At 41.2% G+C, this 12335-nt stretch overlaps 1 protein-coding gene across 1 annotated transcript in view; it reads left to right on the top strand.

Annotated features, from left to right (window-relative positions):
• Slc35f4 (solute carrier family 35 member F4) overlaps positions 1 to 7971 on the top strand; it is an 80125-nt gene extending 72154 nt beyond the window's left edge. The window contains exons 5-8 of the mRNA XM_051177117.1: positions 337 to 462; positions 2253 to 2445; positions 5802 to 5891; positions 7534 to 7971. Of these exons, the coding sequence (XP_051033074.1) occupies positions 337 to 462; positions 2253 to 2445; positions 5802 to 5891; positions 7534 to 7775 (651 nt within the window). The 3' untranslated portion in view covers positions 7776 to 7971. The remainder of the gene's footprint in view (positions 1 to 336; positions 463 to 2252; positions 2446 to 5801; positions 5892 to 7533) is intronic.
• Positions 7972 to 12335: the final 4364 nt, after the last annotated feature.

Below are 12335 nucleotides of genomic sequence, written 5' to 3'. Positions count from 1 at the left end.
TATGGAATTATCTGAAGAATTAAATAGAGATGAAAATTCTTAGAAGTGACTTCCTGCTAAATCCATTTCACCAACAAGGATATTAATCTCAAGGAAGGTGAACTATACAAATTCAAAGCTTCTCACCCTTAATCAGCACAGCTTTTTATATTCTATGCCCATGGCATGAGCAGACTGGTCTCTTTGATACTGACCCTTCTTAAATGTAAACATTGACAAAAGAGGAAGTAATTAGCCTTAAAGACATACTTAGCAGCTTTCTTACAGCTTAAATAGCTTGATCTATAATGTGAAAGCATAATTTTTTTTTCTGTTTCTTTCCATTCTGTTTGACAGATAGTTGCCGCAATAATGGCAATTACCGGTATTGTCATGATGGCATATGCAGACAATTTCCATGCTGATTCCATCATCGGTGTGGCATTTGCAGTGGGCTCAGCCTCTACATCTGCATTATATAAGGTATGCCCAAGTGTTCCTTTATAGTCAACTGTTACTCAAAATTTAGGATTAAGCAACAAAATAAGGAATTCAATGAAAACCTTAGAGAATACAGGTGTGTTAAATAACAGTAAGTAATGTTTTGTCAATACTTGCATGGTAGGCATCTAACAGGAAATTTCACCCCTGTTGACATGTCCTTACATGCCATAGATCCTTATTTTACTTGCTGAATTAAAAAAAAAAAAAGCTGAAGCTTTGAAATATTAACTCTCCAAGGCCCATGAGTTAGCTGAAGTTACAACCCCGTATTGGAGCCAACAATGCTCCCCCACCCGACCCCGATCAGACAGTTAAACCAAGAATGTGAGGAAAGCAACTCCTCCCCTCTATTTTTTCCCTATGTGAATATGATAATTATGTTAGCTCCTTGGACATATTGCAAATAATAAGCTGTCATTTGAGAGTGTGCTCTTTGCTACATAGGAAGTGCCTACACAATGAGGAACCCATACATTAGCAAAATGCAGACACTGCATGCTCTGCTACAAGGACTTTGTGTATTTTCTTCCCTGGACTCCCTGCCACCCAGGAAAATATCACCAGAGTCACTGCACCTAACTTCAGAAGCAAGGTCTCAGACAAAAAATCTAAAAGGTTATTCTCAGAAAGCTCAACTGCTTTAAAAGCAAACTTTCTTAGTGGATCTAAAGGGCAATTGCAATTTCACCTCTCCTAGAGTTTCAATAAAATGAAAATCATAAATGAAACAAATTCTCTGGAAGAAACAGTTCTCTGCCTGTCCTCCAGGAGGCATGTGTATTCACCACCATCATGGCCTGTGGACATTGACACATTTTGGGGGCCGTTGATTGAGACAAGCATTTACAAGTGTTCACTCATTTACCATGCATGTCTAACACGTTCTCCTATGGAAACTTCATTAAAATTGTTGATGGGACCACAAATCAGCAAGACTAGTCTTCTAAGAGAAAAACTAATATATTTATGAAGTTAAAAATCCAAACTCTACTGGAAATGGCTGGGGAAGCAGGATGACTATTATATAGAGAGAATTCTCCTGGCCAGATTACAGAATTCATTGGTTCTTGGAGCAGTTAACAGTTGTTAATGGATACAAAATCATATCTGAACCCTAATTCCAGGCAGATACAACCTGCTCCATTTGATAATATGTGTTAGTGGATTAACAAAAGGAATAAGGGGTTAAAACGCTAAGACTACAGACTTCAGGTCTGACTTCCTCCTTTTCTGTGAGTTCATATTAGTCCTCCACTTCTACTTGTTATCTGCCTCTACACATGGGCTTCTAATCCAGAAAAAGAAGTTGTTTTTAATCCAGAGAGCAACACATCATAAACTCAGGAAGTATTGTGTTTATGAACCTATGGCCTATTTCTCTTAACAACCTAATAACAGGTTGTCTGTCCACTCAGTTTTCAGCATCTGTCATAATAAGGATGCAACAAATGCCAAGGATGCAAGGAACAAATTGATGGCATCTCAACACTGTAAGATTTTTATAGGCTCATACAACCTTTACTTATCCTTCACCCTGTGCCTATCTTGGACATTTTGTTTTCATACTGTTGAATACTCCCAGAAACTTATAACACCATAAGAAATTCACTTCATGACAGTCACTATGCTGTGTGAAAAAATGGGGAATTTTAATGCCTTGTCATCTCAGACCATTTAACAACATGGAGGTGACAGGGCAAGAAGACATGGAGACTAGGCTCTAGGCCAGTAAGTTCAATGTGCAGCTAAAGAGTTTCTCTCCTTTCCAGGTCCTGTTCAAGATGTTTCTTGGAAGTGCCAACTTTGGTGAAGCCGCACACTTTGTCTCCACCTTGGCTTTCTTCAACTTGATCTTTATCTCCTTCACCCCCATCATCCTGTATTTCACCAAGGTGGAACACTGGTCCTCTTTCGCAGCTCTGCCCTGGGGCTGTCTCTGTGGGATGGCAGGGCTATGGCTTGGTAAGTGACCCTAGCTTGTACCTGCATTCTCTATGTCATTTGATCTTTCCCTTGAACAGAGAGATGGTCATGGTAGGGTTATTCCCTTGCCTGCTTTTGTGCTCCACGACCAAGATTACATTGGTTACAGACATTGAATATATGCAAGATTCTTGGTAGACTCATTCTTGGTTATTTCAAAGCTATCCATAGTGTGGATGCCATAGATTAAAGTATCCAGTTAGAATTGGTAGACTCATTCTTGATTATTTCAAAGCTATCCATAGTGTGGATGCCATAGATTAAAGTATCCAGTTAGAAGCCTAGGTCAGTCTATCCACCACTGAGCCTTTAGGTGTCCTCATCTAGTCTTCATGATGTGGTTACTATGCTTCCTATGTGTATGGTATGACAGACACAAGTGAGAACAGATGATGCAGTCAAATGTTCAAAATAGCCAGAGCATTTGGGTTCAGCTGAGAAGGAAGAGGAGGGGAGGGGGGAGGGGAAGGGAGAAGAGGGGAGGTGAGAAGAGGAGAGGAGAGAGGGGGGAGAGAAGGAGAGGAAGAGGGATGGGCAGGACAGGAGGGGAAGACATTCAAGAAAAAAGCAGATCATGAAGAAACTGGAAAGCCTTAATGAGGGACTTGGGTTTAAAATCCACTTCATCTTGGAGCTGAAAGTGGCAGGTTCACCCCTGCATATGAAACCACTCACTCTGATGAGAACATGTCTGCACTAGGAATCCCTTACCAGGACAGAAAATAACACAGTGTGTGCTGAGTTTCATGGTCCTCACTAAGTAGACTGTGCCCAATTGAGGGCAAAATAAAGGTCACCTGGAGTCTTTCTCTTGGGCATCCTGGAGCTCTAGGGCTGTATGCACCACTGAGCTCCAGACTCCCACTCTGAAGCTATCCACCTACTAGTACCTGATGGGAGATGAGTCTACCACCAGAAAACCCTGCTCCTTTTCTCAAGCCATTGAAAACAGCATACCCTGAGGTCCCAGGGCTCATGCTGAGTAAAGTCAGCTTCATTCTGCTCCTTCTATGTACCACCCAAGGTCAACCACTCTGTCACTCCACATTTGCCCAACACACTTGTCGTGCAGGACCTCCACTGACCTTGTAAGCCAGGGTGGCACTGAAAATAGCAGCAGCACTGCAATTCCAACAGAAAAAAATGTCCTGATTCCAGCAAGATCATTGATTGGCTTGTCTTTTCCTGCTCTAGCCTAGATCCCTCAGGGATGGTCTTAAACTGAAAATACTCAAGAGAAGGATCAAGCATTATCTGTTGGTCCCTGGAGTTGTGCTTTCCCAAGGCCAAAACTGTATGGTTATCATCTCTCATTACTTCTAAGTTGAGTAAAAATCAATAACATATTTGGAAGTTGATTATGTTGCCTTAGATCAAAGTATCCTAATTAAAAGTGCTCAGATTATTTCCTGGCCAGAAATAATATAACTGGGAACAATCGCAATTAAAATGTCACTTATTTTTAGCCACCTCTGAACACATGGAATTTGTGCCTTCTGCAAAATAGCCCTCCACCAATGAGAGTAACCGGCACATCTAGTATGTTAAGCATTCTCAGGCTGGGCCACCTGTGGCAGTCAGACCCTGGATTCTCCAAGCAGCGTGTGTCCACACTCCACCAGGCATGGCGCCAGCTGGCACTGCAGCTGCTCCGTTAGGCCCACCAGTGCACAGCAGAGTTCATTGTGCCAAAGCAGAGCTGTGACAAATTGAAGAGACAGCCTCTCTCCTGTATCATGTACTCTGGGGTCTTAGACTCCTCAGTGCTTTGTTCCCAATGTTTTTATTTCCATCCTTCTCTTCTCCATGGGAATCACACATAATCTAGCTGGGACTAGTCCTAGAGCCAGAACTGAGCTACCAGTGTGTGCTTCGAACTCCCACATCTCCTGTGGCCTGCCCTCCAGGGAGTTATCTTAGTCTGAATGCAGGTCAGCCTCAAACATTCATCAGACTTGAATTGCATTTAAACTGGGGCTGGATCCCTCACAATGGAGAACACATTGAATTGGATATTCTTTTCCTTGGGTAATCAAGGAAAACTATTCCACCCAAAGAACTAAGGAAAATACACAACACATTTCTTGGAAGCTGAGGGCTCAGTTCTGAAACACCATTGCATTCACTCGGACTGCCAAAATCCAATTCAGTCAATAAAAAGACAATTGAATTCAGCAGAGCTTTGATGCATTTAGTAAACTCCTAACTTGTTAGAATTTTCCATACTGACTCCAGGAGATTAAGGAAAGACTCAAGGTGCTGGAGTACGCATTTACACTGAACTTTGCCATGACAGAGGAACATTTACAAACCTAGGAAGGACCTGTATCTTTATTGCCTGTGTCTTTACTATATGCCTGTGAGTCTTAGAGTGTCAATCCCACTACCTCTCATCTCCAGACTGCTAAATTAGTGAGCTTAATTATAGATGACAGCAGAAAAACACACAACATCCTCGCTGAAATAGAAACTAATAATTCTAGAATATTCTTTAAGTCTAGAATCTTCAGAAATACAGGCAACATGCTTCAACTGTTCTCATAAAGACCATGTCATATTAAAGAGCCTTTGTACTTGTGGATGCTCATCTCTACAACCTCTGAAAAGTTTAATTTAACTAGATTAAAATAATAGTCTATAATTTATAAACCCAGAAAAGTGTAATTTTTGTAATCTTGGATGCAGTTAGATGATTGTTTTAAATAATGGTCTTTTAGCTAAAGAAGTCCACAGTATTAATTAAAGAGCCTCAGCTTACTCTAAGAGTTTGTTCTGTGGATCTGACCCCTGCTGACCTTTGCACAAACAGGGTGAGAAAACCGTCTCCAGGCTCTAGATAATAACACTGAGCTCAGCTTTATTTGTCCGCAGGAGCTTGAAAGAAAAGGGGGAAGAAACAGGATCTACTGTCCTTGGGCAAACCTTAATTTAGACAGCTGCACCAGAGCATACAAATTGCCTGGATTCTGGCTTAAACAGCAAAGTAACAAAGAATGAAACATCAAAGCTTAATCGGTTACCTGCTTTTAGCCTCTAGCTAGCCACAGACTGTCCTGCCAGTGCTAAGATGTGGTGTGGAAGGTTGATGACTTCACCTCTTCCTTATGCCTTTGTCAGCCAGCTGGCAGGAACTCAGGCAGAGTGACAAAGGAGGACCAAAGAAATTGACTGATTCGAGCAAACGATTCATGCTCCTCTCACCGAAATGGGAAAATTCATTGAACAAGGGTGCAGACCCTTGGGAAAGCACATTTAGCAAAGGTGTTGGTTCTTGTATAACGAGAGACTGATGTGCTTGCTAACTCTTCACTCTGTATACCTCCCTTATTTTACAGCATTCAATATCCTGGTGAATGTTGGAGTTGTGCTCACATACCCAATCCTCATTTCCATCGGGACAGTGCTCAGCGTCCCTGGAAATGCAGGTACCGGCATAGAGCGGCCATGTGTGTGCTTACGTTCTGACTTGTTTCTTGTGACAATGGAGAATTATGCCCCTTCCCTTGGAAGATGTTTCTAACTATCATGAGGTGGAAGACAACAGAGTATGCATCGGATTTTAAATGTGCAGCTACAAAGGCACTGTTTTACTTGATCGTGATTTTAGAATTAAATACCAAATGTATCATTTGGGTTTCATGCAATCTCCCTGACAACCTAATTTTGTGTTATTTTTAGAGAAAATCCTATGGAAACAAAAGGCTTCTCGGCACAGGACTATGAAGTCAACATCACTAATGAAAGGGCAAGCCATGCACAGGGTGTTGGCTCCCCGTCAGATAGTCCTTGGGGAGCTGGGGAGGCTTCTGTGGGGGGCTGAGCAGGTGGCCCTCCAGGAAAAGCAATTTGTCTCATTTCAAGGACAAGAGGAAAAGCTATTAATATTTTCCTAGGAAGTTTCTAGTGAAACCTGCCATTGAAACTAGTAATGGAAATTAGCTCTCTGGGTGATTGTTCAGTCATTTTTGACTTTAAAATTCTATGATCCCAAGTCTCTAGTAACCATCTTTCCTTTCTTCGAAACAAGTAGCCAGTGTTTATTAAGTACTTACTATATGATCAAGGCTGTGTTGAAGAAAAGAAAAGAAATTACATTGCTATTCCCTTAACAAACTCACAGATGAATTTGGAAAAGACAGTAGGCATAGCTAGACGAAATAGCTAGACCTCTACAAAGTATTCTATTATTAAATGTAAAATTGTGTGAGATAGACTCCAAGAGCTATAAGATATTCAGAGAAAAACAAAAACCAGAGGTGGAGTTGTCAGGAAGTTCATTTATTCATCCATAGATTCAATTTTTTTTTTCAACAAATAGCTTCTGGTGGCTTAGCATATGTCAAGGGCTGTGCTGATATACTGGTGACAGATTCTGAATAAGGCATGATTTCCACCCCCAAGACCATAAAAGTAGCACAGAGAAGGAAACCAGAGGAATTGACTAATTCTAGCACAAGGAAGCAATTGCTCTGATGGATGCTCGCACAGGGTTGCTGAGCACACATAGGTATGGCATTCTTTAAAAGGGCTCTTACAGGGAGCCCTTTATACAAAGGTCTAAAGAACAGTTAGCAGAATGAACTGGGATGTGAGGATCGGGGTGAGGGAAGGTGTCAGACAACATTGTGAGTGTACTAAATTCGTTTTATAAAGTTAATTTTAGACTTATATAAATTTCACTCAATTAAACCCTGAAAAAAGGACAGCACATATAAAGACCAAGACAAGAACATGTTTGACCCATTAAAAACAACAACAAACAAACAAACAAGCAAAACAGAACAGCGGTTCAGTGCAGTGAAAGAAAGGTGAAAGCATGCCTGTTCTGGGAAAGAGCTTAGAGAGGAAACTGGAGAAGTTCCTATGCCCAGTTGCATGGATTGAGCAAGCTGAGCCTTGAGCAAGTGTGGTTTACAGAGATGGAACAGGAAGTAAGCATAGATAGTGGTGGAGAATAAATAGGATGTCTGGCAATCTTGAGATATAGCCTTGGGTTTGGTTGCTGATTTCCAGAGAAACTTATAAACAATCATAGGGTGTGACTGGTGTGACATTTTCCTTCCCCAGCTGTGGATCTCCTGAAGCAGGAGGTGATATTCAATGTGGTCCGCCTGGCTGCCACCATCATCATCTGCATTGGGTTTCTTCTGATGCTGCTGCCTGAGGAGTGGGATGAAATCACTTTGAGATTTATCAACAGCCTGAAGGAGAAGAAGAGCGAGGAGCATGTGGAGGACCTGGCAGATGTCAGCGTGCACCTGCGGAGTAGAAGCAGGGTCAATGGGACAGTGTCCATACCACTGGCTTAAAAGGAAATGACACTTGGATGCATATGTGTGTATATTCTGTGAATATAAAATTTTCTCACTACCTGTACACTCAAATGACAGTATCAGCTCTGAATTTGAATAAACCATATGTGAAATATTGCCAACAATAAAAGTTTACATTTATATGTATACCAAGGAACCGATGTAAATAATCATAATAAATTTTTTATTAAAATGTATTTCCCTTGTTTTGTTTATCCTATTCAGAAGGAGGACTCTCCACGACTTACACAAGTTCAAAAAATGTGAGATTTTGTTGGATGATAGACTTTCCATAGTTTTCTTAAGTGTAACTTAGACCTTTTCATTAAGAACTAGTTGTCAAGTAGGAAAACCTATGAAAATGACATATATTTTACATTTACTTCAGCCTTGAAATCTGAAAGCTGGAGAGTTGTTAAACAAATACCAACAGAGTTCTTCTACACTGGGAATGGTGAGGATATAAAGACAGGAAAGCCCCAGCTGAACTCTCAGTATGTTTCAAGCAACATGCTGACACACATCACACACTGGTCTCTACAGCCCCTCACCACCAACCTCCTATCCTTTGTGTCATTTCACTCTACTCCTATTCTCTTCTAACCCCACTACCTTTCACCTGCTGTCCCCACCATTGCTCTAAAGTTGCCTTCTATCAAGTCTCTAATGGCTTCTCTCTAACAAAATCATACTGACAATGTCAACTCTTCACTTTTTCAAAAGCAGTTGGTATGATGATCGATTTACCTCCTGACCTGATAAAACAGTCTCAATTCTTGGACCATCACCTTCTCATGGTTCTCCTGCCTTCCTCTTCCTAGGCTGCTCCCATTGCCACCAAGGTTCTATGGTCACATTTCTTTACTGTCGCAGGATCTCTCCCCACACTCCTCTCAGGGACTCAACTGTTCCCATGGTTTCAACTGTTTCCAATACATTGATGGTTTAAAAAATTCATTTTAGGTAACCAGGTTTGTGATTTGAGCTTTAGAGCTTATATTAGAATCTCTTTATCAGCTCATTTGGATACCACAAACATAGCAAAAGCAACGTTAATTCAGTCACTCCTCTCCAGACCCAGGCTTCTCTTTTTCTTGTCTAAGTTAATCATTCTTTACAGCTACCCAAGCCAGGGGTTAGCCTCCATGTCTGCCTCTTCTCTTTATTGATATCTAACTTGTAGCTTTGCCTCTCTGTAATCTTTGTAGAGCGACTTTCTACTATAAATTTGATTCTATCTCCTCTACATAAAATACTTCAGTGACATCTTATTTTCCACAAAATCAAACCTAAATACCTTGAGATATCCTCCAAAGCTCATTATTGACTGGCCACAACTACTTTATATTACAGTAATTGCCACTAGAACTTTCTGTGTTCGTGGAAATTATCTACATCATCCATACTAGTAGGAATTCTGTGATGATGAGCATTGTCTGTATCTGTCTATGTAGTCTCTATGCAAGGATATATGTAGTCTATCATGCTGTCCAAGGCAGTAGCTGTGAGTGGCTGTTAAGAACCTTGAATGGGAAAATGTATTTTCCATTTCATCCATTTACCATGCATATCCCACTAAGTTACCATACTAGAATCTAAGCAGAGAGCCCACTTCTGCCCCACTGTGCTATAGTTCCCCTGGACACAGGACACTTCCATGGGACCATGCCTCTTATGATTATTCAGCTAAGCGTGCTGTCTTTCCTGCACTCTTTTCTGTTCCTCTATCAGTGCCTGAATGCTACCTTATTTACACTTCCTGATATTACCTACAGCTATTTTCCTAAGGAGATTTTCTTATCCCCCAGTCTAAACAATGCAGTTTACTTAGCCCCACCATAGTACTGATGTTGCCCTCTGTGTTAGTCAGCTCTCTCTTGTTGTGACAAAATATCTGATAGAATTAGCTTACAGGTAATGGTTTGTTTGGGCTTGTTGTTCCAGAGGCCTCAGTCCACAGACATTTGGTCCTGCTATTTTGGACCTCTGGTGGGAGAAGTACATGGTAGAAAAGACTGCTCACCTCATGATGGCTGGAAAATAGAGAGGAAGCATCCAGAACTCCAATATCCCTTCAAAGACATACCCTAGTGACCTCACTTCCTCCAACTTGTCCTATTTCCTATGGGTTTCACTACCTCTCAGTAGCACTAAAGTCTGGAGACCATCAACCATTGGGATACACTTATCCAAATACTAGTCCTGCCTATGGCCATTGTCAGCCTACTGTTCTGAGATTCCAGTAGACTATGAGCTTTTGAGAGCAGGGCTGTGTGGCAGTCATGGTTGTTTTCCCAAGTTTTAACCATTACAGACATCCCATAGGAGAATCATGCTAAGCTCTGTGCAGGATGTCTTCTTGCCTGAACTGTGTGAGGTCAGTCTTAGTGAGGGGGCAGACATTACCACAGATGAGGTTGATTAAGTTAGGAAATGGAAGATGGCAAATGCAGCACAGCCTCTGTGGAATCCTGCTGAACTTTTAAAAGAGACTTAGACCCAGAGAGGCTGGTTCTGGCCTCTAGCACTGATGATACTCTGTGTTTCATGGGAAATTTAGGACAGTAAGCCAAGCATTTATGGTCTTTGCTCCTCCTTCAGCTCCAAGTTTCCTAAAAATGTAAGTGAGCCAATCACCAGGCAAGAGAGAGGAATTCAGAGTGCCTTGCTGCCTAGGCATCATAATAAAAACTTTGATTATCAAAACTTTGATTTTTCTGTTACTTTTTGGAAGAGGCACCACCGTGTCGTGGCATAGCGAAATGACATGATTTTAAATCAGATAGCAAACATTTCAAGCCCCAGGACATGTTTTAGGCTTCATGAAAAATAGTACAAAGGAAATGTAATGTAATTAGTAAATTGAATTAGTTTGTTATCTACATACAGTTACTTTGGGCTATTTAAATGCCATATTGATGCAAATATTGATCTTGCCTCATTAAATTACTGTTAAATTGTAGTAATCTCTGTCCAACTCACAAAGTTTATATAATTAATATACTTGACATGTAAAATTGCATTTTGACAACTTTTCACAAGGAATTGTTTTATTTTTTAGCACAGTTCACTTTGAGAAGCAGTATCCACTACTCATTCAATATTAGGTGAACTCTTAAAATTAACTCAGCCTATGTAGATCCCGAAATTAACTCAGCCTACTTGAAGAACATATTTTCCATTGTGTCAATCATTCATTGACTCACTCAAACATTATTGTTACTTCAAATTGGTTTTTACAAGAGATTGTTATCAACAGGTCCCTGCTTGACTCTAGGGCAGCACTGTAGGTTGAAGATTACTGTAATCTTAGAACTAGTCTATGTCTTGTAGAAAAGAAAGGTAGACACATAGGTGTGCAGGGAATAGGCTGTGTTGTAGGCACTTGCTACCTTTACAGGTAAGCATGCACCCTGACAATTAAAGAACTAGCTTCAAACTTTATTTAGATCACCCTTAAGATGATAGGGCCTCCCCTTTAACTCAGTTATAAGGAAGGACAACACCTTTCCTTGTTGCTTTTCATGGTCATCATGAGAGTCAAAGGGGTTGCTGTATCTTCAGCCACTGAGCAAATAGGATTGTGTCTGTGTTGTGCTTTAATAAGCCAGCTGCAGCTGGATCTTGGAAGACACTAGAGGAAGTAAAACTAGCCTGGCTCAGCAGTCCAAAGCACCCTGCTGAGTTCTCTTTATGACACATCATTCATTTCTAGAACACCAGAAGGCAATGGTTACTGTGGGTGACTGAGCAGCCAGTATAGTTCAAGGATAAGGGTGCCCATGTATGAACATAATACATACTTCTTCCAGAGATGATCTGACAAATGGTAGACTCTGCCTACCCTCGCCTTCAAAATCAGCAAAGTAAGATGGTCACCTGAAATTACTGAAAATTAAAACAAGTTGAGATCTTAACAGAATGCCAGTGTCCGAAGCAACGACTCTGCAAGCGTTGTCTGTCTCCCTCCAGGTGCTTTTGCACTCAGCTTGGCTCCCAGACCAATTCTTTGACCATTGGGCTCTTGGCACAATGCCTTCACAAAGCCACAGAGGTGCTGAGCAGAGAATTTAGTCAAAATAAACCAGAGACAAAAGAAGGCTGGCATGGGCAAACTTGGAAGAAGCAAAGCGGGCTCCTGCAGCATCCATGCCCGGTCCCCTAGGCACTTTGAGTCATAGCATTCATGCCCAGCCAGTGGAACTAATTGCCTGACAAAAAGACAGACTAGCAACTTTGGCTCTGAAATTAAAATCACTTCAACCACGTCCTGATCTCTTCACAAACAGATTACAGGCAAATCAATTCTGCTCATCCAGGCTTGCACGCCTGTTAATTTCTTGCAGACACTTTGTCACGATACAGAGGACAAATGATCAGGAGAAGGACAATGTCTGAGATAAAAGAGAGAATGATATCACCAGCAGAGCATTAGGGTGTCTGATACTTATGTACAAATCCTCTTCCTTGTGGATCCATAAGCCCCTGTCAGAAACACAAATAATGTCTGATGTAGGCCCTGCAGTTTATCTATGGCAACTAAAACAGGAAGGCTCT

This window comes from Phodopus roborovskii, unplaced genomic scaffold (assembly GCF_943737965.1).
Source record: "Phodopus roborovskii unplaced genomic scaffold, PHOROB, whole genome shotgun sequence".
Taxonomy (NCBI): Eukaryota; Metazoa; Chordata; class Mammalia; order Rodentia; family Cricetidae; genus Phodopus; species Phodopus roborovskii.
This window is presented reverse-complemented; position numbering and strand designations above follow the sequence as displayed.